This window comes from Vanacampus margaritifer, chromosome 16 (assembly GCF_051991255.1).
Source record: "Vanacampus margaritifer isolate UIUO_Vmar chromosome 16, RoL_Vmar_1.0, whole genome shotgun sequence".
Classification (NCBI taxonomy): Eukaryota; Metazoa; Chordata; class Actinopteri; order Syngnathiformes; family Syngnathidae; genus Vanacampus; species Vanacampus margaritifer.
The window spans coordinates 15,225,773-15,253,677 of NC_135447.1; the positions used below are offsets into that span (position 1 = coordinate 15,225,773).

General features: G+C 39.5%; 2 protein-coding genes across 7 annotated transcripts in view; one reads left to right on the forward strand and one right to left on the reverse strand.

The window, feature by feature from the left end:
• The window catches only part of map6a (microtubule-associated protein 6a), a 29,699-nt gene extending 22,741 nt beyond the window's left edge, over positions 1-6,958 (reverse strand). For all 4 annotated transcript variants that reach the window (XM_077546614.1, XM_077546613.1, XM_077546612.1 and 1 more), the window contains exon 1: positions 5,962-6,958. In XM_077546614.1, coding sequence (XP_077402740.1) covers positions 5,962-6,665 — 704 coding nt within the window. In that variant the 5' untranslated portion in view covers positions 6,666-6,958. The remainder of the gene's footprint in view (positions 1-5,961) is intronic.
• Positions 723-27,578, forward strand: mogat2 (monoacylglycerol O-acyltransferase 2). 3 transcript variants are annotated; one of them, XM_077546618.1, is made up of 9 exons: positions 723-779; positions 7,870-7,948; positions 8,027-8,054; positions 8,155-8,287; positions 10,275-10,453; positions 23,156-23,360; positions 25,221-25,395; positions 25,595-25,794; positions 27,304-27,578. In XM_077546618.1, the coding sequence occupies exons 3-9, from the start codon at positions 8,040-8,042 to the stop codon at positions 27,456-27,458; spliced, it is 1,062 nt and encodes a 353-aa protein (XP_077402744.1). In that variant the 5' UTR covers positions 723-779; positions 7,870-7,948; positions 8,027-8,039; the 3' UTR covers positions 27,459-27,578. The 3 variants fall into 3 exon arrangements, with proteins under 3 accessions (XP_077402744.1, XP_077402745.1, XP_077402743.1); XM_077546619.1 differs by lacking the exon at positions 723-779 and having other exon boundaries at positions 5,946-7,948; XM_077546617.1 differs by lacking the exon at positions 723-779 and having other exon boundaries at positions 7,937-8,054.
• The last annotated feature ends 327 nt before the right edge of the window (positions 27,579-27,905 follow it).

Here is a 27,905-nt window from a genome sequence, read left to right on the forward strand (position 1 = left end):
TGGAGAGGACGTGACGAGACTTGTCTCCATAACTGGACAGGACATAACTAGACTGGTCGCCATGACTGGACATGATGTGGCAAGACTGGTCGTCATGACTGGACAGGATGTGACAAGACTGGTCGCAATGACTGGATAGGACGTGACTAGACTGGTCGCCATGACTTGACAAGATGTGACTAGACTGGTCACCATAACTGGACAGGAGGTGACTAGACTGGTTGCCATGACTGGACATGATGTGACAAGACTGGTCGCCATGACTGGATAGGACGTGACTAGACTGGTTGCCATGACTGGACATGATGTGACAAGACTGGTCGTCATGACTGGACGGGACGTGACTAGACTGGTCGCCATGACTTGACAAGATGTGACTAGACTGGTCACCATAACTGGACAGGAGGTGACTAGACTGGTCGCCATGACTGGAGAGGACTGACAAGACTGGTCGCCATCACTGGACAGGACGTGATTAGACTGGTCGCCATGACTGGAACGAGCGTGACGTGACAGGACCTGATTTGCCTTGACTTGACGAAAAACACCCAAAATCAAACACAAACCCAACCCCACAGAAGTGAAACGTGACAAAAATGACATTGCAGTTGCTTAGGGCTTAGGGACCAATCACAGCTCAACTTGCGAATGTCACATGACCAAACACAGAAAATAAGTGAGCCATGATTGGTTGTTACCGGAGCACTGAGGAACTGCAGTGTCATTTTCAGTCGACAGAAAGTGACAAAATGGCCGCCCCCTGAGATGGACAAAAATGGGTGGGTTTTGCTGCTTAATTCATATTCCACATGTTAATATTAACTGAATGCCGTGTTTAGACCAGTAAAGGCACATAGAGCATATTGGGGTTGACTTCCCTGATACATTGGTACATAAGTAATCATATACAAAAAAAAAGTGCCAACTATGCTCCCTTTTCAGGGCATCACGACTTTTGGCCCACATCCTAAATTGCTCCTAAGACTGTAAAAGCAACGTAGGTGCGAACATGAGCGTGAACAGTAGTTTATATGTGCTATGCGATTAACTGCCGACAAGTCCAGGGTGTAACCTCCCTCTCGCCTAGTGATAGTGTCCAGCTGGTGTGTGACCCTAATGAGGACAGGCAGTATAGATAGATGGCTGGATGGGCCATTTTGCACAGAATGTAGCAGCGGGCTACAGGCAGCAGATGATCACTGAGGTTGTATGTAAGCTAATAATAGCTTAGCTGGGATAGGCAATGTGTCAGTGATGAATGGGGCACTGCTACTGAAAAAAAAATGCATCAGTTAATGACCACTATATTTGGTATTTTACAACAAATGGACTATGGCTGAATATTTAGTTTTATGTCAAATGACATGAAAACCACAAATCACAATGCTTGTTTCTTTAGCCTAATTGCTTTTTTCTCTCTCGTTTATTTATTGATGCAACTCATAAATATAGGAGTATTGATTCCATATGGTTATTGGACCATATGGCAGAGTAGACATGAATGTTTTAAGGGGAAAGAATGCAGTGACCATCAAAAGTGTATTTGCATTTCCAACCTACTCCATATTAGCACTTATGCCATTTCAGCACATGTTATGTGATTTGTGCCCACCATCCATAATATTAACCCATAGTTGACCTGCTTTCCTGACAGAGGAAGACAGGGGAGAGGGTGGGCTTGTGCCGTGCCATGTGGGGGGACAGTGCCCTGGGCTCCACTACACACACACACACACACACACACACACACACACACACACACACACACACACACACACACGCACACACACACACACACACACACACGCGCGGCAACCAGCTGCACCGCAAGACACACTAATCTCACATGTCATCAGACCACATCATTAGCTGTGCTTCTTCCTAAGGCAACTCAGTCATAACATTGAGTGCATATAGTTTACAATAATCATTATGTATTGTTTCAATTTCACTGATGGGAACAATGTTGGCCCTCTTCAAAGTAAGAAAATGAAAAAGAAAAAAAAAAGACTTCTTAACATTTAATAAACTACAAGCTTCAACAATGCGCATTGAGCAAGCTAGCTCCCTAGCAGGTAAACAAGCACCATGGGAGCTAGCTAAGCAACTAGCTAGCTAGCGCCTGGGGCTAATGCCAAACTGTGGCAAGTTTTTTACTTTCTGGACCTGGGTTCGCCACCTCTGTTATGTATACTATATTTCCATTGTACTGTGTTCCATGAACATCAATAATCAAAATGTTTGTTTTGAAATAGAAGACAAAAATTGCAACAATCACTTGTGCAGTTAAGATCATAAATAATTTTGTGTGTAGGAGTCTTTTATGTCTGTAAACAGTAAGAATTGTCCACTTGCTGGATAATTCATTAAGTGCCGAGAGATGTAATCCAAAAACTGTAATAAAGCACTGCATGTTTCTGCCATATTTTGGCAACCATGTTTAGTTACATGGGAGGGAAAAAAACTACTATTAAATAACTGTTAAGACTCAACAATGACTATTGGATGTATTTGCTGCTAAAATGTCATTTTAAGAATCGAATTTGCTGGCTTTGTGGCTAATAGTATAAACTAGTACTAAACCCTTGACTGATTAATGAATAACAAACAGCTCTGTGCCAAAACTAGTGTTTTCCAATAGTGCAGTACAGTAACGCCGTGTTCATTGTAGGGGATACATTCCAGAGGCCATATACTGTATTTATATACAAAGGACACAGTCATAGTCAAAATTTGCATTTTGTGATTCATTTTGCCACAGTGAATAGCAAAACTAGAATCAAACACCAAGACAACCGTCAAAAGAAAGTGGAAGAATTAAAAACCTTTGCTGGGTTCACCTCCCGCGGATAGTCGGAGGTCAAGGGAAGCTCTGTGCTACTTACACAGAAGCACCTAGCTAGCAACACACGGCTGGCTACTAGTGCACTTAAAAATGTTGTAGAGTCGCTCCTAAGTCAGTAATTATCACCTACGTGGCAGTGAATAAATTACATTCATGACTAGTGTCATAGCCTACGCACGAAGAGATGACAAGAAAAGATGGAGAAACCATGCTAAATGTTAACCTAAGCTTGATACGGCTACCACGTTTAACACTGTAATTAAGTGCTCGGTGATAGAATATAGAATACACTTTACCAATATTTGGCAAGAACCACGTTAAAACACAAAACATTCAACTTTTAACAGCAAAATTGCAGGAAATCTAATAAGTATATGGACTCCAGAGTAAAACAAGAAATCATACTTACTAAACTGAGCTGGAACCGAAAACAAATTAACTTCCCTTACGGTAGGCTTATATGTTAGTCAGCCATGGAGGAGTGGCTCAAAACGTGACGCCACCCTTAAAAGAGTTTATTATTACGTTTCACATGAATGTACGACGGCGTATTAGGGCCACGTATAAATATATATTTTTTAGAGGGCGGGGGCAATATTCAGAGGGAAAAAATCACAAATTTGCCATTTTATGAAGTGGAGAGAAAAAATTCAGAAAGTTACGAGAAAAAGACGTAGCATAGCTTTCGTCTAATGTGAGAATTCGTTGGTGGTTAATGGGACACTTCATATACCAGCGCTTCTCAATATTTTTCTGTTAAGCCTCCCAGGAAGATGACAGTATTTTGTACCACGCCGTATTAGGGCCACTTATACATATATTTTTTTAGAGGGCTGGGTCAATATTTCATTTTTTTTTTTTTTTTATAAAGTGGCAGATTTGTGAGAACAAGAAACTCAGAAACTTACGACAAATACACATAGCGTAGCTATATATAGACTAATGTGAGGATTTGTTGGTGGTTAGTATGATACTGTTTATAAAATGAAAAGGCAGGATGGAGACAGATTCATTCTTAATTTAAACTTTACTCGTCATACATGGCAGCTAGAGCGACAACACTTCCTGATCCCCTATCAGCTGACTAAACACTGACCAATCAGAAGGTAGCATACTTTAGGTAAATGCAAGTGAATGACGCAGAGCAGCACATTTGACACATCAACTTAGTTATTTGTACAAAAAAAATTATTTATGAATGTGTAAATAATTCTGAAAACATAAATGTACAAGTAAATATACATTTTAGCAAATTAACTTAAATACTTAATGTGGACCTTCGCAAAGCGAGGCGTCTTTGTCGCTGGCAGTACCCAACGCTTCAAAGAGTGAATGCTTAACCTGATATGGTTAAACCCATTACTATCTCCTTGTTTGAAAACCCAACAAACCCAATTCCCAAAAAGTTGGGACACTATAGAAATTGTGAATAAAAACTGAATGCAATTATGTGGAAGTGCCAAATTTAATTATTTTATTCAGAATAGAACAGGTCAAAAGTTTAAACTGAGAAAATGTATCATTTGAAGGGAAAACTGTTGATTTTAAATTCCATGGTGTCAACAAATCTCAAAAAAAGTTGGGACAAGGCAATTTTCACCACTGTGAGGCATCCCCTCTTCTTCTTACAACAATCTGCAAACGGGGATCGAGGAGAGAAGTTTCTCGAGTTTAGAAATAGGAGCTGTCCCATTCTTGTCTAACACGCGTTTCTCGAACTGTTTAACTGTCTTGGGCTTTCTTTGTTGCACCTTCCCCTTTATGATGCGCCAATTTCAATACCCGGATCCTTTTCCTACGCAGCCATGATGTTGTAATTGGTGCTGCATGTGGTCTGGCATTATCGTGTTGAGAAATGCAAGATCTTCTGTGAAAGTGATGATGCCTGGATGGGAGCGTATGTTGTTCTCCAATCGGAATATACCTTTGTGCATTGACGATGCCCTTTCCAGATGTGGAAGCTGCCCATGCTACACGCACTCAAGCAACCCGATACCATCACAGATGCAGGCTTACAAACTGAGTGCTGATAACAACTTGGGTTCTCCTTGTTCTCTTTAGTCAGTATGATATAGCGCCCCAGTTTTCCACAAAGAACTTCCAATCGAGATTGGTCTGACCACAAAACAGGTTTCCACTTTGCCACACTCCGATATTTTCTGGAAGTATTGCTGAGCCTTTTTTGTGATGTCCCTTACAGTAAGCATTCCTGTTTGTGGTTCAGTGCCGCTTAAGGGCCCGAAAATCATGGGCATCCAGTAGGATTTTTCGGCCTTGACCCTTACACAGAGAGATTGTTCTAGATTCTCTGAATCTGTAGATGATGATTACAAACTTTTTGCAATTTTGCACTGGTAAACACCTTTCTGATATTTCTCCAATATCTTTCTGCGCAACATTAGAGGAATTGGTGATCCTCTACCCATCTTCGCTTCTGAGAGACACTGCCACTCTGAGAAGCTCTTTTTATGTTTCAATCAAGTTGCCAATGGACCTCATTAGTGGTAACTGGTCTTCCAGCTGTTTTTTTTTATAAGTGCAATTGACTTTTCCAGCCTCTTATTGCTACCTGTCCCAACTTTTTTGAGATTTGTTGGCACCATGAAATTTACAATCAACATTGTTTTCCCTTAAAATGATACATTTTCTCAGTTTAAACTTTTGACCTGTCATCTATGTTCTATTCTGAACAAAATATTGAAATTTGGCACTTCCACATAATTGTATTCAGTTTTTATTCACAATTTGTATAATGTCCCAACTTTTTGGGAATTGGGTTTGTAGTTCGCTACGTGTATTTCTTGCAATCTGCCACTTTATAAACTCGCAAATTTACGATTTTTTTTCTCTGAATATTGCCCCCACCCTACATACGTATATTTATATGTGGCCCTAATACACCGTCGTATGAATGAAACTCCTCAACCCGCATCAACTAATTGGCACCAAGATCCCACAAAAAAATACTTATATTAACACAACTGTGAATTGTGTTTTTTTTTCCAGCCAGGATAAGCAGAAATTATAAATTCACTGTTTAATTATTATTATTATTTTAATCACTGTACAGGTGTACCACCAAATGGCTACAAGAAGATCTGCAGGTTTCTACTCACTTATAAGAGCTGCCGGCTGCAATCTCCTGTTTAATTTGCCTGTTGACGGCATCCACAGCCGCCCGACCTTCCCCTTCCACCTTCAGGACTACTTTCTTCTCCCCTTCTGCCTTTTTGCTCGACCTCTTTTTCCTTTCGTGGCCCTGGATGAGGTCTTTCTCTTGCACCTTGTCAGCAATGGCGCTCTTCTCCACGCCGCTTTCGGTGTTGGCGAGGTGCTGCCGCCCGTGTCTGGATCTGTCCAATGGCCGGTCGTCGCCCGCAGAGATGGTGGCGGGCGGTTTCGGTATCCACGGGTGGTCGTACCTTTTCGGAATGGGCCAAGGCTTGTAGTCTTTCTGGTACTGAGTCTCGCTGTTGAAGGGTATTTCTGGGCCATGGTACTCGTTCTTGGGTTTATAGCTGGGTTCGGGTCGCACTGTCCAGTGTTTAAAGTCCTCCCTCGTGACCGAGTTGCACACCCGCTCCTCGGAAACGCACCTCCGCGGCGCGCGCGGACCTGTGGCGGCGGTGCGACGCTGGGTGCGAGGCGGCTGCGTTTCTATGGCGACCCCGGCCCGTAATGGAGGCTGCAGCTGGACGTGCTGCATCTCCGAGGCGTCCGTGTACTTGGTGAACACCAAAGGCACCGCAATGTCAGCCTTGTCCACCTGGTTCCAGAAGCGGGCCATGCAGCACGCCCTGCTGATGCAGGGCCACGCCATGCTGCGTTTCCTCGAGAAAGCGGCGAATTATGGATGGAATCAAAATGGAACCAATAATTTCCACTATGTTGTTTACGAAGGATGCGAGTCCGTATCCGTGTTTGGTATTGAGTCCAATGCTATTTAGGTTAGATTAAAATAAACACAAATCCATCGGACTTATCTGAAGTGCACGCGTGCATCACCAATCATTTCACCTTTAAAAAACAGCTGTAATGAGTATTTTCCGCTCGGGTGTCGTCCGTATCCTCCGTGCTACATCACTCCACGCCATACAGCAAGGGGAAAAACGGCCCCGCCCTCACCCGCATTCGGAGACACAAACCGGGGCTATTAACATCAAGTTAAACATTGTAAAACGACTTCCGGGTTTACCACCTGAATTTTTTGTTTCTGTAACACCGTAATGGGGGAAAACAGCAATCTTTCGTTATCCCTTTTTTGTCGCCAAACCACATGTTAGAATCTAAATGATTATAAAAACATAACTCAAAATTTGAGGCAGACGAATGCACTTTTGTTTTGAGTTATAAAGTAGTTTCCGGTTTCAAACTGAAAAATCCTGGAACTTGATGAACGCAAGGTGCCTTTACAAGGTACCCTTCAAACTGGTATGACCAGATGGATAATCAGTTTATAAAACTCATGATGCGAATTATACCTACAGACAGTATGTTTGTATTTATGCCTTTAATTGCATGTGTAAATTAGTTGATTTAAAATCTTAAAACCAGGTTGGGAAGTAGTTTTTATGTATAAATATAATCTCTACCCCCCAAACACCGCCAATGTTTATATTTATGGAGTCGGATTAAATAATACGTGTACCTCATTATATGAAATTTTGAGGGAGTTTTTGAATAAATATGGGCAAGGTGTATTTATGTGTGCAGATTTACAAATTATAGATTTATTGTGTTCACATGTAACTGTTTTTTTTTTTTAATGTATATTTACTATAGATAATGTATTGTCATTCTCTGGCCTATTCCTGATGCCAGAATAGTGTTTTGATTTCAGCATACAAGACCTACTCCACTTTTTCCTCATGTTATTGGTTTATTTTATGTTTGCTGCGATCATCCTATAATGTAGAATTGCACTTTTTTTTTGTGTGTGCTCGAATTGTAAAGCGTTTTACACAGCATATGTAAAAATTATCATAATCTATGCTAATCTTGAGATGCGCTTTCTCTTCTTTCAGACAGATGGGGCTGCCTTTACAGAAACTGACATTTTCAGTATTACACAACACCTGCCCTTTGCCACTGGAGAGAGCCAAGGCAATAGAAACATTTTGCTTAGCGCTAATATATCATATGCTATTCGAATGTTCTTTCTGAGCAGTTCATGTCTTGCAGGATCAAAGATCAGATGTGGTATGATATGGTAAGGCTTGTCCAATCCTAGATTGGGTATCTGAGATAAGACGATGAAAGCAAGGATAGACTTTGGACCCGCTTCACTGGCCTCTTTTTCTTCCCACCAGTTGCGGTTCTTCAAGTTGCCTGTCTTTCCTTGGAGCAATATGAAGATTGATTTTGCCCCCGTCGGCGTGCCCCTCCAAAGGAGACTCCAGACTGTCGCGGTGCTGCAGTGGGTTTTCTCCTTCCTTGCCTTAGGTAAGTGTATTTAATTAAATGAATGGGCGTGTGCATTGGCGACACCATGAAGTGAGAATTAATAGCACAACATGCTTTGAATATACAAGTCTGTGACTGTTCTATTTTGTAGTCAACACTGATTCAGTTCAAACTCTTCATCAAATGTATGAAGTCTTTTCCACTTACGTTTCTTCTACCAAAGAAAGTCAACTTTCCACCTTTGTGTCCAAAAGAGGGAGCCAAACAGAACCTGAGTAAAGCATTGTATGAGTTACAACCTTCTCATGCATATTCATGATTTGACATTTGTGGATTTACTTATTTGCAATTTAGAACTCAGGGTTAGGGTTAGGGTTGGTTAGTAGAAAATGTATACACAAATTTTACCTTATAACAAATTACTCACCTTTTTCAGTCACAAATCTCTTCTGAATATAAATGGAAAGATAGGTGTATAGGTAATAACCAATCACAGCTCACCTTTTTTCTAAATTTGGTCATGTGACCTTCTCAAATTGAGCCTTTAGGCAGTGTGATGTCATTTTCAGTCGACATCAAGTGGCTAAATGGCTGCCCCTTGAGATGATTTTTTTTTTAAAGTGGATTTTGCTGTTTAACTCACATTATATATATTAACTCATTCGCTCCCAGCCATTTTAACTGAAGCAACCCCCTTCCCTCCCGGCTGTTTTACTGGATTTTGACAGATTTTGCAAGGCCCACAGAATATTTTGCTTTCTATTGCTATAAAAACATGGAACCTACCAAAAGAAAGAGTAGAGTCTCTTCTTTCATCAGGAAAAAAAAGTATATTTCTATCTGTTTCCGTTTTGCAACAATTAGCATTAGAATATAGCTAAGTTTTATCATTATTCACAAATCTGTTTAAAACAGTGGGGAAAACAGCTTGTTGCAACATGGCCCTGGTTGCTCTCTTATACTCGGATTCCACCTGCTGGCCGTTTTCATAATAACTACCATTGCTTCACCCGTTCTCTACAGTTCAGAGGCTGCGTCAAACAAAGTCTTCTGTATGCTCTAGCATAAAAATAAAAATAAAAAACAACATTAAAAAAACGTAGAAATACATTTTTGGGACACTTAAAAATTTAAAATAGAACATATTTATATGTTTTTGGGAGCAAATGAGTTAATTTACTTTGTTTATATTAGTGGAGCTGCATAGAGCATATAATTGTAAAGAAACTGGCTGATTGTCACTGAAATCAGGTGTGTGCAAAAGGCTCTGCCCATCTCCACTACCCAGGCAGCTGAGGGAAAATAAAAATAAAACAAACACAACACAACACAGATAACAGAATCATGAGAGTGACGCCCTTATTTCCACAGCAGTAATGCTTTTCCACCATCCTGTGGCATCAGGAGGCAACTGTGAAACTTTTCAGTTACCTCATTCAAACTAATTGTTTTTTATAAATACGTTCTATTTTAAATATTACCATGCTCCCAAAGACGTATTTATCAGTTTTTAAAAAAAAATTTTTTTAATACTAAAGCATACAGAAGGCTTTGATGCAGCTTCTGAACTTAAGAGATCGCTTAAAGAATGGTAGTTATTGCAAAAAACGGCCAGCAGGTGGCAGCAGAGTATAAGAGATCAGCCAGGGCCAAGTTGCAACAAGCTGTTTTCCCCAGTTTTTTTTTAACAGGTTTGTGAGTAATGATGAAACTTAGCTATATTCTAATGCTAATTGCTGCAAAACGGAAATAGATAGAAATAAAGTTTTTTTTCCTGATGAAAGAAGAGATGAGAGAGAGAAATCAGTCAAAATCATCACTCCTCAGGCCACTCCACCAGAAGCTTCTGATGGCCTACTTGCGCTATGCTAACAATTCACCATACTGCCTGAATGTGTGACTTGATTCTATTTTTGGATAACTTAAAATGCTGACACGATATTTACATCAAAATTGTCAGTGGCAGTTTTATCAGTGGTTTATATTGGCTGCATACAGCAACTAACGTACGTCTTTCTCTCCTCAGCACCCACATGCATCTTCCTGTTCTTCTACTTGCTGTTCACTCGTTACTGGTTGATCAGCGTGCTCTATTCGGTCTGGTGGTTCTTTGACTATGACACTCCTGGACGTGGAGGCCGTAGGGTTCCTTACTTGTGTGGAATGAAAATGTGGGACTACATGCGGGATTATTTCCCCATCAAGGTGAGATGTAGAGCGCTGCTGCTAATAAGACTCATTCAGTATCCGTATTGCGGGTAAGCTTTTCTGAACAAAACAGCTTGGATTTATCTAATCTAATCTCCAACCAGTGTCTTTATCTATGTCCTTGGCAGCAAGTGGACCAATAATGTCCGCTTTTGGCTTGCACAGTGTTGGCGGTGACGGTGTATTTAGTAAAGAAGGCCTTAAGTGGGGATTTACCCAGCTTCCACTTCTTAACTAATTTGCTCTCAAAAACGTATAAATACGGTCTATTTGAAATATTACCAGTGTCCCAAAGACGTATTTATATGTTGTTTTTTTATGCTAGAGCATACAAAAGGATTTAGTGTAGCCTATGAACTGAAGAGAATGCTTGCAATGGTAGATTTTACAAAAACGGCCAGCAGGTGGCAACAGAGTATAAGAGATCAACCAGAGCCATCTTGCAAAAAGCTCTTTTCAGGAAATGTAGCTATATTCTAATGCTAATTGTTGCAAAATGGAAACAGATAGAAATATAGTTTTTTTCCTGATGAAAGAAGAGACTAATCTTTCTTTTGGTATGTTTTTATAGTGATCACTATCACTATCACATCACAATTATCAAAACTATGGATAGACCGATTATCGTCTGGGTCGATTATCGGCGCTGATATTCAGCATTTTGACGAACATCGGCATCAGCCATTTTGAAGAATCATGCGGCCGATAATAGATCCATTTAAAAAAGTGTTCATATAAATTTTTTAGGGGGGAACTTGTTATTTAAATATTCATAGATGCTTTTGACCCTGGAAACTCTGTGCGCTTTCTGTTTTTGTTAAAACTAAGATAAATACAATTTTAATACTTCAGATCATTTGAAAAAAAAAAAAAAACTTACATTACTTGTTTTGAATTAAATTTTGAAGACATGCAACTGCGCCTGGAAGATCCCTGAACTTTTTGTTAGAGTTTTAAAACAAAGATGTCTATTGACTAAGATATTTTTTTAACGGCAATATTTTACGAACACTAAACATTTTTTAATAAACAAATGCTTTTAAAAAAGAGCTGGAGTTTGTATTTTAAAAAATTTTGATGCCATTATTTTCCAGTTTAGTGGAAATGAATATTCGCTTCAAATATCGGTTATTGGCGTCCTTGACTAGTAATAATCGGTAATGAAAAAAATATTGCCTTGAAAAAAACATATTGGTCTATCTCTAGTCAAAACCATCAACACTGCAGTAGAACAGCACATAACTGTGCCATGTACATCATCTGGAGCAGTTCAGATTCAATGTTCATTTAATAATGTGACAAAACATTGCACGAAAATAACATAACATACTTACCAGAGATTTCAAAATGACAGTCGACCTTGGCTTGCTCTGACCAAACAATCAGAGGGCGGGAAAATGCTGGCATCATCGGGGACTGGTTTGCTGGCCTTAGAAGGACAAATTTGCCCCCTTTTTTTTTTTTTTTTAATATAGCAGAAGTTACATTAGTCAGCAACACTATTGATTTTGAAAGCCTTGGGTAGATTAGATCGACATGGCAACACATTGAGACCAAAATCTGATTGGACATGAAGTAGTGCAGCCAACAGAAATGCTGCGAAATGAAAATAGACTGATGGAAATAAATACCATTTTGCGGAATACCCATTAACATTTTTTAATTCATATATTAACCATGTTGAAATGTTTTATAGATGTGAAGTAGGTAAAATAGTGTTGAACTCAGTATAATTTGACCTTAACCTAAGATGGTACACATTGTTTGGTCTAGAAGTTCCTTCTCAGTGTTCTGTGCGAAAACACATTCTGTTCGAGAGAGAGAGAGAGTCACGGTGTGGTATGGTGTCTGTCGGTGTGTGGAGTGGAGGACCCAAAATGCAGGGAGGCAGGAGAACCACAGCAGGAGTGCAGGCGAGACTGGCGTGCTTTATTTTACAAACAAACACTAACCAGGGTACTGGTTAGTATTAAAATAAACCAGGAACTGAAAAGGTACAAAAATCAAAATGACAGACAGAACTCCGGGGGTGACCGTGACAAGCGGCAATGATCCCACAAGGAACTGATCACCACCCGGGAATTAAATACACCCACACCAATTAGGGTAATTAATCACAGCTGGGGCCAGGCACAAGTGGCTGAGGGCCCGGATTGGTCAGCCTGCGAAAGGGCAGGAATCCACTCAGGACCAATTGGGATCCTCAACCAAAGCCAGATCTTCCCAGACATGACAGTACCCCCCCCTTAACGGATCCCAGACGTCCCAAACAAAGTCAACGTCTGTAGCGGGACCCGGATGAAGGCTCCGGCGTAGAGTCTAGGGGCTGCAGCGGCTCAGGCGAAGATGCCAGGGGCTGCAGCGGCTCACGCGAAGATGCCAGGGGCTGCAGCGGCTCAGGCGAAGATGCCAGGGGCTGCAGCGGCTCAGGCGAAGATGCAACGGCACAGGCGAGGATGCCAGGGGCTGCTGCCGCACGACGTGCGCCGCCGGAACCGGTGGCGGCCGCAGGACGTGTGCCGCCGGAACTGGAAGCAGGCGCTGTACGGGAGCCACCAGAACTGGCAACGGGCGCTCAACTAGCGCCGCCGGAAACACTGGCAACGAGCGCTGCCATCAGCGCCGCCGGAAACACTGGCAACGGGCGCTGCACGAGCGCCGCCAGAAACACTGGCAACGGACGCTGCACGAGCGCCGCCAGAAACACTGGCAACGGGCGCTGCACGAGCGCCGCCAGAAACACTGGCAACGGGCGCTGCACGAGCGCCGCCAGAAACACTGGCAACGGGCGCTGCACGAGCGCCGCCAGAAACACTGGCAACGGGCGCTGCACGAGCGCCGCCAGAAACACTGGCAACGGGCGCTGCACGAGCGCCGCCAGAAACACTGGCAACGGGCGCTGCACGAGCGCCGCCAGAAACACTGGCAACGGGCGCTGCACGAGCGCCGCCAGAAACACTGGCAACGGGCGCTGCACGAGCGCCGCCAGAAACACTGGCAACGGGCGCTGCACGAGCGCCGCCAGAACATCGGCAACGGGCGCTGCACGAGCGCCGCCGGAAACTGGAAGCGGGCGCTCCACACGCGCCGCCGGAAACTGGAAGCGGGCGCTCCACACGCGCCGCCGGAAACTGGAAGCGGGCGCTGCATGCGCACCGCCGCAACTGGAACGGTACCTGCCTCTAGGTCCGCTGGGTCCGTTTATGGTGGGATCATTCTGTCACGGTGTGGTCACGGAGCGGCATGGTGTCTGTCGGCGTGTGGAGTGGAGGACCCAAAATGCAGGGAGGCAGGAGAACCACAGTAGGAGTGCAGGCGAGACTGGCGTGCTTTATTTTACAAACAAACACTAAGTAGGGTACTGGTTAGTATTAAAATAAACCAGGAACTGAAAAGGTACAAAAATCAAAATGACAGACAGAACTCCGGGGGTGACCGTGACAAGCGGCAATGATCCCACAAGGAACTGATCACCACCCGGGAATTAAATACACCCACACCAATTAGGATAACTAATCACAGCTGGGGCCAGGCACAAGTGGCTGAGGGCCCGGATTGGTCAGCCTGCGAAAGGGCAGGAATCCACTCAGGACCAATCGGGATCCTCAACCAAAGCCAGATCTTCCCAGACATGACAGAGAGCGCGCACTCCTACAACTATACTACATTAGGAACTGTCGAGTTCAACTTGTTTGTGAGATTTTGTTATGGGAAGAAGTATGAGAGGTGCTCTGAAAGTACATTTTGTCTAGAGATGAATACAGCTGCAGTCTGTGTACGAAAATAATATTATGTAACATATTGAGTGAGAACCAATCTGTTCTACTCATTCTTAGTAGGAAGAGAAGGGGCGTTTTGCTTTCAAAACTCGATACTATAAGAAGCCCTCTTCCCCAAGGGAGGGGGCACATGGGCACTCTTTAATTCCACCTTTTACGTGATGTAAATTGTTGCCGTGACCGGAGAATTCTCTGTTTAATAAATCATCCTTGCAAGGTGTTTTTTCTTACAAGAAATCTATCTTCAAGTTTTTGGAACACGCAAAAGAGGACAAATAATTAGCCTCTATCACCGTAAATACTCTGAAGTTTTCTTTTTGAGGGACAAGCAGACGTTTAAGCGTTTTTGTTTTGTTTGTATTTTGTTTTAATTTAGCTCGCAAGCGGAGACTTGAGATACAATCACTGTATGGTGACACTAAACTCAGTACTTTGAAGCACTTTGCTGGATTGATATGCAGCACAAATAGTAAACGTTTCTTTGAAAAAAAAAGTGGCTATAAGCTGCTGGAGTTCACTAAACCAAACTTCAAGAGAATCACATCAAGTGTATCTTAATGCTAACACTAATTAGCATCTATAGTATGTTGCAGTGCTATAATAATACAATATAATGTACAATATAATGTCATGTATTCTTTATCCTCTGCAAAGAATGGTTAATAGTAGTACAATACTGATGAGCTCAGAGGAGTTGTGATGCCTCAATGAGCAGTACAATATCTTTGTAGTCTTGGTGTCTTATACTGAACCCAGGTGCCAAAGTGAGCGCACTGGAAAGAGCAGCACAATGGCCATTCAGTAGATGCAGAGTGACAAAAACTGTCTATTTATTTTTAATGTGATTGATTGATGACTAAAACGTCAATAAATCCAAATCCTAAGTATGTCACAGAGAATAATGGAATTTATACTGCAAGGTCTGCTCTTTGCGGTGGCATAACAGGTTAATGAGAAGAGACTCACCTCTTAGGCACACACAGGACTCAATCCGCACGACAGTTAAGAATGTTAGAAGTTGTAGTGGCACCATTTGTGTGACGTTCTTATTGAATAATTGCATTTTCGTTTACACTTGATTTTTCAAATTCAACTTAATTGTTTTAGGATAAAATAATAAAGAATACATTGATAAACGCCGTCTCTCACTCAATCCATTCATCCATGTCAAGTACATAAAATAAAAAGCAGAGAAAAACAGCAACCACCTAAAGTTTTTCTCTTTCCGCTTTGTGATTTTCGTCGCACGGCGCTTACGTGTCGATTGAAACTCGTGATGTCGCGAAATGGGTCGTACTCCGCAGTGGAGACACCGCCACAAGTGGGCCGGCTGAGAAGACCGTTCCTGCGAAAGTCCCTACCCCACTCCCCATACCGGAACGTCCTGCGGTGGAAACGCGGCTATAGGCTATAAAAATGGGACCCATTTGCCTCCCTTCACACTAAGCATTAAGGGTTGGAATTGGAAGGTTAGATCACAAAATGATTCCCGAGCGCGGCCCCTGCTGTTGCTCACCGCTCCCTCAGGGGATGGGTCAAATGCGGAGAATGAATTTCGCCCCACTTAGTTAGGTGTGACAATCAATGGTACTTTAACTTTAACGATAATGATGCTGAGGAGGCTAGAGCGTCTGAGTTTTCCCTCATCGCTAGTACTAAATGAATATTGGGTACTTTTGTTTGCTTCGACTTAAAAAAAAAATGCTTACAACTATTCAATTAGAGGCTATTGCTTGACGACAGTTAGCTTTGTAAATGAGAGGCACAGTTGTCAGGTTTACACAAAGGCTTAAGTGTCCAATTTTTTGACTGCATGAAAAGGTCCAGAAATTGTCAAAGGTCTACACAGTCCCAAGGCAAACAATTATGCATAACGGGCCCATCTTTTAAAGGATCTAGCGTGTTCATTCCAAATGCCAAATAAACCCAACCAAATACTATTAATGATCAATTTTGGGGAATGTATGACGGGTCCAGCTGCAAGGTTCTACAAAAGTGAGTTTTGTCTAAATGACAAAAAAAAAAATTGCAACAAACTATTAATGATCCATTATACAAATGTTTTGAGACATTAGTTTTTATAATAATAAGGGCAACCAACCAATGACATTCCAAACAATGATGTAAATTCAGGAAATAACAAGCAGTGATTATACTTGACAGTGATTGGATAAGGTACTGTTTGTGTGAAAGGTGTTGTTCGTTTGTTTTGTTTTTGTATGTTTTGGTGTCAAAGGTCTTTGTGTTTTTCAACTGCAGTACAACACAGTCAAAAAAGAAGAAGAAGAAGGCAGCTAATACATATAAAAAGCTAGGCTAACTGTTAGCTTAGCTAAGTCCATTGTGGTGGTTAACTGTTTAATGAAGCTTGTCAGCCCTTTTTATTTTTATTTATTTATTTTTGTTATTATTATTATTTACTACAACCAGAGGTAGCAAATCCAGGTCTAGAAAGTAAAAACCCTGCCTCAGTTTGTCTTTAGCCCATGATGCTAGCTAGCTAGCTAGCTCCCTAAAAGGTAAACTACCATGTGAGCTAGCTAAAAAGGTAAACAAGTACCATGGGAGCTAGCTACGGAGCTAGCTAGCTAGCACCTGGGTTAAAGCCACACTGTGGCAGGGTTTTTACTTTCTGGACCTGGATTTACCACCCCTGACTACAACTACTACTACTACTACAGTATTAGCAGGGCCAACCCTCCTTAGAACACGTAATGTATGCTATTGTATGACATTATTGTATATTAGCAGCCAACTCGGGCACTAGTACAACAACTACATGTTAGTAGTGAGGAAAAATTGTGCACTACTTGACAATTGTGTGATAGCAGTACCACGAGTGACAGTAAAATTGTTCTAGTTAACACTACTCGTTAGGAGTAGCGTGTACAGTCCAACAACACAGTTATTTGGCATTGGTGGAGGTCTTTTTGTTAAGGCAGAACTTTTGACTCGGTCTTGTCCATGTGTCGAGTGGCTACATCATTTGCTTATGCAGTTTGACATCTGTTTGTCTGGAGTCGTATCTTATGTGAGAGGGCCCAAACTCCATATTCATATATTCATATCAGTTCCGTGAAGTGGAATGCTATGTGCAGTTACTACACCACTGCCCTTCTTTCACAATGCTGTCCTGGCTGTTTTCCACTGACTTGACAGCCAACCGTCGCCGAGATCGAATTTCACTAGCTAGAGGAAGTCTGCTATTGATCTCCATCTCTCACTCTTCACCTATGCCTTTGCGTGACGCCGATTTAGATGAGTGCATTTAAATATTTCTCACATTATCCCTTTGAACATTTACTTTTAGTGTTCAGAGGCATTGGCCAGTTCACCTTTCACCAGGCAATTATTTATTATAATTTAACAGGTCATGTTTTATTTGTCTTTGTATGACGTCCGGAACATATTGCAAGGAAAGATACATCATACATCATCTTCACTTGGTCCTGACCAAAAAACAAGCAGGGACCTTGCAATACTGTGTAATGCTTCATTCCTCGTTTAGCCTGTTGAGTCCCTCTTGTGGTCAAGCACTAATAGTGCATAAATAATTCCTGTAGTTGACAGCTGTTGAGGCAATGGAGCTACAATAATGTTGTTTTAAATTGGAACCTTGACACTAAAGGAACTTTGTGAGACGTTTGTGGGGAGCATAAAGTTAAATCTGGAAACCAAATCCACAATTTTTTTATCGGTCTTAAAGTATCACACTGTACAGTTTCTCTCACATATTATAAAAGCTATGTAAAATAAAAGGGAGAAACATATTATCATTATAAAAATAAAGTAATTTTATGTGTGAAAACATTACAATTTAAAAAAGTCATAATTTACAAGGATAATGCCCAAGATTAGGAAATGAAATTTACACTTTAGTAGTACGTTTTACGAAAGGCAAAATATTGAGTGTTTTGGCACATTAACACGTTTTAAGTGAACGTTTGTCACATCATCAAACTAATATTGCTTTACATTGTCTAATCACAACTTTTATGTTTTTTAACCCCTTCATACCCTAACAATTTACCTCCAATGTAAAATATGAAAAACATGAATCAGTAAATAATTTTCTTGTTGTGATTATAGTCGGTAGGTTTTAGATGAGACAATAGATTGCAGAGAAGTTTTCCTCTTGACTTCTTGGAAACTTAATTTGAAATGTATTACAATTTCTTCATTTTATACAAAGGGAATGTCAAAAAAAGTATCACAACTGGTTTCACAAAAGTTATATTTCAAATCCAAGTCTTGGTAGTATTAGAAATTATCTATCTATCTATCTATATTTATTTATTTATTTCACTGAAGCAACCCCCTTTGCTCTCGGCTGTTTTACTGCATTTTGACAGATTTTGCAAGGTCCACAGAATATTGTGTTCGATTGTTATGAAAAACAGGGAACCTACCAAAAGAAAGATTAGAGTCTCTTCTTCCATTAGGAAAAAAAAATATATTTCTATCTGTTTCTATTTTACAGAAATTAGCATTAGAATATAGCTAAGTTTGATCATAATTCACAAATCTGTTTAAAATAGTGTGTGTGTGTGGGGGGGGGGAGCTTTATTGGCCTGGCTGATCTCTTATACTCTGATGCCACCTGCTGGCTGTTTTTGTAATAACTACCATTGCTTCAAGCATCTTCTTCAGTTCTGAGGCTGCATCAAAGCCTTCTGTATTCTCTAGCACAAAAAACACACACTAAAAAACATATAAATACGTCTTTATGAGCATGGTAATATTTAAAATAGAACATATTTATATGTTTTTGGGAGCAAATAATTTTCAAGGTCAAAATTCCTGTTTCTGAAACATTTGGGACAACCAGTTTACATGCCTGAGCGGACAGAGTTATTCTAATATATGTCGTCATCGTGCTCAATTGAAATACTCAGTTCGAAAATAATATAATTAATATTATATTTAAATAAAGTAGTCCGACACCAAAAGTGTGCTTCATCACGTTTGTTTACCTATGTGCAAGTACTTACGTGCATGCCAGAAGCACAGACTTATATACACAGAGTGGGATGGCGCCGCGCATAAGTTGTTCCTGTACTATAAATACCAAGATTCCTTATGACTAGGAATAAGTAAAGGAGAAAATATGCACAAAAACAATGAACAAGAAGTCCGGTTACAAAAAGAGGTCTTATTTGGGTTCCTAAAAACCCTAAGAGCATATTGTCGCTGTTATGTGAAAAACACGTATACCATTTAAAAAAAAATGTTTTTAGGATGAAACTGAATGCAGACATCCCAAATCCTAAAAATAAAAAAACAGGGAAAAATGGACATAAGTGTTTTTCACATAGCAGCAACGATATTCGTATTTTTGCGTATGTTTACATGGCCTATAGTGGTAGAAGAAGTATTCTTCATTTGACATACATGACCGCATGACAGTATCTTACTCCCCCTGGTGGGGAAGGCGGGCACACTAGAACAAGCAGCGCAACAAATAGTATTGCATCATTAAATCATGAAAGTGTTTTATTTTTTTGTTTATGTTATTATTCTGTTTTTATAAAGTACAATATCATAGAGTGCCTTTTTTGGGGAGGTGGACTGGAACAATTAAAGATATTTCCATTTATTTCAATGGGGAAAGATGAATTGACATATGAGCGTGGTCACAAAACCAATTAAACTTGTATCTCAAGGCACCATCAACATCTCTAATGTACTTTCCAAGCCTTCTCGCCTTCATGTGCTCCTGTAATGATTCTTTCAAGATCTTCCACAGGCCCATCGTCAAGTGCACTTGATGTCATCCATACCTTTAAAATGAGTCACCTTGATGACCCCTTCAAGCTTGAGAAGCATGGAAATGGTCGTTTAAATATATATTTTGTGATACCAGTCCTAGAACTTTTTTTGTCACACTTTGTACATTACAAAATATAAAAACGTGACAGTCGGAATTTCCAACAGTTGGGAAATAATCTCACATTTTTGAACCTCCGACACATTCTATTATCCATGTGTTATTTGCAGTGTCATCTGACTATGTGCAAAAGAGAATGAGTGTTCTTTTCAATTCATTTCATTGGTGTCTTTAAACCACCGTTTCTAATGATACCGTGATCAGGTTTGGCCAAATCAGCTGATGTGAGATCACTAAAGACTTTTTTTGAGAGAAAAAAGGGAGAGATTGTTCAGAGAGCTTTTCTCTGCATATTGGGTAATCAAGAAAAATCCCATTAACGGTACTTTCTTTATTTGTGTTGTAGTTATTTAAACATCAAAAAACATACACACTACATCTGGCCTGGTATTAATATATGAAATGGTAAGACTACCAATTTAAAGTAAAATGCTGTATGTATGCAGTCACAGTGAAGTATTTAGCCATCTTAGACAGCAGAAATAAAATGCCTGCCTAGTTCTGACCCAAGGTTTTATAATCCACCACAAACATGTGAAGGTGTAATTTAAGACATGATAATGATTAATTACTCATCAAACACGGGCGGCATGGCTCAGTGGTAGAGTTCAGGCCGTTTCGCAACCTAGAGGTTGTGGGTTCAATCTCATGCCATTGTGTCCACGCCAAAGTATCCTTGAGCAAGATACTGAACCTCCAGTTGCTCCTGTATGGAGGACCGCTACTGCCAAAATATAAATAAATAAAAAATAAAAATGGATATAAAAAAATATAATTAAAAAATTTAATACAAAAAAAATTAATATAAATGGAAATAAAAACAACTATATATATATATATATATATATATATATATATATATATATATATATATATATATATATATATATATATATATATATCAATAAAACAAAATTGCCTGATGTTAGATCTTTTGTTTATAAACATCGGCATCTGTTAGTGGATCTCAAACCAATGATTAACCCAGCTTGAGGCCACTTGCTCGTGCCAGACAACACAAACAATGTAGAACTAAACCAACACATCAGCTCTGAAATCTCTCTACAAGAAAACATCTGAAAAAGGTGGCACTGCCATTAAGCGTTAGAATGGATCGAGAATATGGAAGGTATCAAGTAAACAAAAAAAACAAAAAACACCTTGTAAAGATGTGAGATGATATCTTGGCTCTCAATCGTATGTGACCCTAAAAGCACTTTAACCTTGAATTACTGTCCTAATCTCCAACTCAGCGAGTGGGGCTCATTGTTTTTCCACAAAGGTGCTACATAAAAATAAAAAAAACTACACAAGAGGGCAGAAGTTCAGTGCTGAAAGTGACCTTCAGTGCCATCTGTATATTCTGAGCTGGATTGTTGAAACATGTAAACACTCTTCACGTTAGATATCTTATCTCATCTTTTACAGTGTTGATCGTCAGAGAAAATACTACCTGTTTTGGGTCAATATTTTTTGAATATACAGTGCAAAGTATGCTAAATGCCCAGGGACAAGCAATGCCTGTACAAGTCTGTAAAATAAATATTTCCTCTTTTGATGCATGAATTGCATTTCATGTGTCACTCTCACAATATTAGGTACTTGCATAAGAATAGAATCAGTCACAAAGGCTGCTTTACAAGTGTGTGCTCATGTATGTGCTCCACATTATTTTTTGAAAATCAGGGTTGATTTTGTGGTCTGTTTACCTCAAGTAATGACTAATATTAAACTGGCAAAGAGATTATTCCCATTTGGCTACATTTTAAAAGTCATTTTTATAATATGACTGAAGTTCATATTAAAGAATTGCTACTGCCCACTGGCAATATGAGTCCTCCATTTATTTGTCTTTATTTTAATTTAGGATTTGTTCTTGACATGTTTCTCACATAAACCTACGTACTAACTAACCCTCGTCAAAATGTAACCACTTATCTTGCATGCACTATTTAGATTTTATTGACACTGTTAGGTATTGTTACTATATCAATTATAGCTGCAGTGACCAAAAACAAAACCAAACAACATTTGATAATATTCAATATTTATTTATTTATTTTTAACATGAAATAGGGTTGCCAAAATAGTGTTTTATGATGTAGGCAAACCTTGCATACAGTATTGTAAAATTCAAAAATGAATATGATGCTGTTTATTGTCACAACCAAGGTTATTATAGCTTTGGAAATTTAATTTTAGTTAGTTTTTATTTATTTATTTATTATTATTATTATTATTTGTTACTTTTAATTAGTTTTCAGGGTGGTTCTGTTAGTTTTTACTAGTTTTTTTTAAAAGGCTTAGTTTTAGTTTAATTTTAGTTAGTTTCAGTATCAGTTTTTGTTTATTTTTTATTTATTTTAATGTGTATTACTTTGTGTGCAATATTAAATAAACACCATGGTAAAAATGAAAAAAGTTAATAAATAAAAAAAATCACCCGGTGTTACATTTCGTCGAGTTAAATGAAAAAGTTTCAATAAAAAAACAAAAAACGTCCTTATTCCGGTTAATATCAAAATAAATCTACTTAAAAATCACATTTAAAATCATCCCCAAAGGCTCATGCATTAAATGAATTACCAAAGACTAAAACGAAGGACATTTTCGCTGTAATTATAGTTAAAGTTAGTTTTGTAAACATAAAATGTAGCTTCAGTTAGTTTTCTTTCTTTTTTTTTAAAGCATTTTTGTTTTTATTTTATTTCGTTAACAAAATAGTTTTTGGAATTTTTGCTTTTTGGGCAGTTTTCGTTAACTAAAATAACCGTGGTCACAACAACTACAACAATCCCTATATGGGATAGAAAGTCAGATATTTCTAATTGCTTGATGGGAGGGTACAAAGAGCAAAACTCAGAGACTGTTTCGGTGAAACAAGGATAAGGAGGCACATGTACTGTATGAGCTCTGTGTAGCTCTTTCAGGAATCACTACACTTGCTCTTTTGTTCAGATTTCAATTCAATTACCATAAAAGATGCCTAACCGTTCAAAAATACTGTATGTCTATGTTTTAATTTTTCCCCAGCTGGTGAAGACAGCTGAACTGGATTCTCGCCACAACTATGTCCTGGGCTTCCACCCCCATGGAGTCCTGGTGGCAGGAGCCTTTACCAACTTCTGCACCTGCTCCACAGGCTTCAATCAACTCTTTCCAGGCCTCACTACCTACCTGCTCATGCTGCCTCTTTGGTTTCGAACCCCATTCTTCAGAGACTACATAATGTGTGCAGGTTTGCTCCACTGTTTCAATTGACTTTTTATTAGGGATGCAGCAACACTGTATGTCTGTACTCGTACTCATCCAAGTCCAGAAAGTAAAAACCCTGGCACAGTGTGGCTTTAGCCCCGGGTGCTAGCTATCGAGCTCCTTAGCTAGCTCCCCGGTTGCTCATTTACCTGCTAGGGAGCTAGCTAGCTAGCACAAGGGGCAAAAGCCAAACTGTAGCAGGGTTTTTACTTTCTGGACCTGGATTTGCCACCTCTGGTATTCAGGCTCTAAAAAAAACATTTCAACACTATGACACTGGTACCATTTACTACACTAACATATAATTTACGCTCAGCTTGCAAATGTTACACGTCCAAACATCGAAAACAGATGGGCCATGATTGGTTATTACCTGAGCCCTATATGAGCAACTGTGATGTCGTTTTCGGTCAACAGCAAGTGTCAAAATGGCCACCCTGAGATGGATAAAAACGGATGGATTTTACGGCGTAATTCATCTTCCACAAATGCAATATTAATCAGAACGCCATATATATACTAGTGGGGATGCATACAACATATTGTAAGGAAAATATTTTTGACTTCCCCTTTAACTCATTCACTCCTAGACATTTTCACTGAAGCAACCTCCTTCGCTCCCGGCTGTTTTACTGGATTTTGACTGATTTTGCAAGGCCCACAGAATATTGTGTTCTATTGCTATAAAAACATGGAACCTACCAAAAGAAAGATTAAAGTCTAATCTTTCATCAGAAAAAAAAGTATATTTTTATGTTTCCATTTTGCAGCAAAAAGTATAGCTAAGTTTCATCATTATTCACAAACCTGCTGAGCTTGTTGCAACATGGCACTGGCTGATCTCTTATACTTTGCTGCCACCTACTGGCCATTTTTTGTAATAACTACAATTGCTTTAAGCCACCTCTTCAGGTCAGAACCTGCATCTAAGCCTTCTGTATGCTCTAGCATAAAAAAAAACAACGTATAAATACGCACGACAAACTATTAAAAAACGTATTTATACGTTTTGGGGTTTGAACGAGTTAACAGCCATATAAGTGGTGGAAAAAGTTGAGACGTTACAACATTTTATGATCAATTGATATTACATTTGTCGAATGTGTAAAATAGATTGGGATTGCTGTTGGACCAGAAATATCTCACTTACAGGCACACAAAAAACATGACAAAATTAGTGAACTGCTTCTTCTTGCGATCTTGAGATGTTACAACAATAAAATTAATAAAGTGAATACATTATTTTGGCAAAATGGCCGCCCCCTGAGATGGATGCTGCTGAAATTATATTCTACCTACGCAATATTAACCAGAATACCATATTTAGACTAGTGGAGCTGCATAGTCATTGTCTACCAAAAAAAAAGGGGTTAACTTCCCCCTTTAAAAAAAACAACCAAAAAATATTTGTCACACAATGGTAAAAATAAATTAACTTCTGTAAAATGGCAAAAACAAAACAAAAAAAACACTTACACAACATTAACTTAGATAACATATTACACATGGCCACACTGGACAAAAACTCATTTTAAACCCTTCTATGGTGCTTCCCATTCTTTGGAATGAGTGTCGTAAAAATGCCACAAAAATGACTAATCCCTTGATTTTCCCTGAATTTAATTCATTGAAGTTTTGTGCGATTATGCCAATGTCATATAAGACAGTAGAATAGTTGTATACAGAGACCTAGCAAAAGCAAAACATGCTCAGAATGAATCAGTTGGTGCTTGCTTGTACAACCTAGAGGACATTCCACATTGCAGGTTCCACTATATTATTTCATTCGTATTTTCATGTCATGACCACACATTCCGTATTTACCTAATTTGCAATGCTGCAGGTCTGATTCCATCTGATAAGGAGAGCGCCAGTTATCCACTCCGGCAGAAAGGTGGTGGAATTGCTGTTGTGATTGCAGTTGGTGGCGCCCCAGAGGCCCTTGATGCCCACCCAGGGACGTACAATGTCCTCTTGGCCAAGAAGAAAGGTTTCATTAAAATGGCCATGGAGCACGGGTAAGACCAGAGGGCCTGATTTTCCGAGCTTCTGTGGCTTCCTGACAAGATTGCATCAGTCTATTCATCTCATGTCTTTTGCGGTTTGAGTGTAAACTTTTGCAACAGAGGCTTATTCAAGACAGAATTTCCTTGGAATGCTTGTCATGTGATTTGAGATTGATTAAGATGAAAAGCCTATCATGAAACTTTTTTTCAGAGCTCACCTGGTTCCAGTCTTCTCGTTTGGTGAGAATGAAGTGTTTGATCAAGTGGGGAACTGCAGAGGAACCTGGCTTCGAAGCATCCAGGAAAAACTGCAAAGCGTCATGGGTATCTCCCTTCCGCTTTTCCATGCTCGTGGGATTTTCCAATACTCCTTTGGTCTCATGCCATACAGAAAACCCATCCACACCATCGGTGAGTGCACAAGCTGGACTTTGACTGGTTTGAACTGTGGACTGTGGGCACCAGTGCCAACGGCACTTGCAATGTATGACGCCGGCCAACAGTATGTCACTGGATGGGCTTTTGGACGTTGGCCCAGCTAACTTGGCTAGCAATATCCTCAACTGCAATCTCATGTATTTCCCAACTTGATATTGGCAGAAACTCAGATGGGTGACAGAAGAGTCAGTGAACATGAGTAGTAGACGTCTCGTTAACTGCAGGGTGAGGTCGCCCTGTAAAAGTATGAACTACTATATGTGAGGGTAATTATGCACATTAGGACAGGGGGTCAAATAATTAATGACCACAAAGATATAGTAATAAGGGTGGACCGATTGATCAGCTGGGATTGAGATTGGGCCCGATTTCCATTTTTTGGCTGATTTTCCACCTAAGAGGTCTAAAAAATCAGGCACTATCCTCTTCTGCTGTGAGATGAGTAGATGACTAATAGTGTGCAGTTAAAACAACCCGATTGTATTGTTTCACAGGCATTGTTCAATATTATACAATAAGAGTGAAGTAGTGTTAATTTTATCAGCCATTTTAAAATTTAGTTTCAGTTTTAATCCAGTTTCAATCATGCTTGTTTGTTTTGATCATAGTTAGTCAACCTCATCCCGTTTTTATTTAGTCAACTTTTAGTCGACTATAAATCCAGCATCTTTTAGTCCGAGAAAACATAATTTTATCTGTCGACTTTTAGCCAGCAAAAACCGTCAACGTTTTAGTCTAGTTTTAGTCAGGGCAATCATTTTACCCATGTATATATTTTTTTGTCAGCAAATAATGTTGAAAAAAAAACAATTTCACATAAAATTTTCTCTCATCTTTTTTGTTGAAAAAAAAAAAAAACTTCACACACAATATATAGTATAACATAAAATGTCTATAGATTTTAGTTCAGTTTTTATTAAATAAAGCACATTTTGGTCCAGTGAAAAATGTGTCTTTACGAAAATATTTTTGTTTAGTTTTCGTTAACGAAATTAACGCTACACCGTACATTTTGTAGAGTAAATTTGACTCTATTTAGAGTGGGACCAAATAGACTCAGTTTTGAGGTAGGCTAATATTTACACTTAGTAGTAATTGGACCGGCAAAAATTGGGATCGGCACGTCAGACTATTTTAAAATGCTAAACTTCTGACAATGTAACTTGGCTTGACCATTTACCAATATTGTCAGTTGAAGCCTATCTTAGTTTTAGCTTGTTAGTTTTTAGTCATTAGTCAGTCATTTCTCTATGGGCTACTTTTAGCCCAGTTTTAGTTGACAAAAACTCACAAATGTACAAAGCACTTTAGTGTTGTACCACATTGGAATATTTAGTGTTGCTAACTTAAAAATAATAATAATAATAATAATAATAAAAAAGAGGCAATGAGCAACCAACCTTTTGGGGTTACACTACTAGAAGCTCAAAGCACATACAATATCTTATATTGACCCTGTTGCAACTTGTCACTTGTCTGCAGTTGGACGGCCCATCAGGGTGAAAAAGAACGAGAAGCCAACATTTGAGGAGCTTGATGCCCTTCACCAGTTATACATGGACGAACTCAGCAATCTCTTTGAACAGCACAAGACCAACTATGGCGTGGACAAAGACATGCACCTGAACTTTGTTTGAACAGGACAAAGGATGCATTGCTATTTATTTCTCAAAGTTGATAGGATTATCTTTAATTGGATCTGTATATTTGTTCTGGCATTGAGCTGGAGGGTAAATAAAATGATTTTGGATATGCAACTAGATGCCATGCTTTATCCTGCTATTCAACGATGACAGATTTATGAGTTAGCCTGAGTCTTTTTTTGGGGGGGGGTGTTGGATGACACAAGTCCGTTTCCTCACTCTCAGTTAAGGCAACTTGTCTGGGTTTTGGGATTTGGTCCTTGCCAATATAGTTTCTTAAACAGTCACAGAGTGCATTTGGTTTCGACAGTCATGAACTTTTATTTCTCTGATATTTACATGTAATATTTAATGTACTTCAATAATATTCCAACCTATTTTTAAAACTGTTAAAAAGTGTCAAACATCTCCTTAATGTAGAAATTTTTCAATGATTTTCAA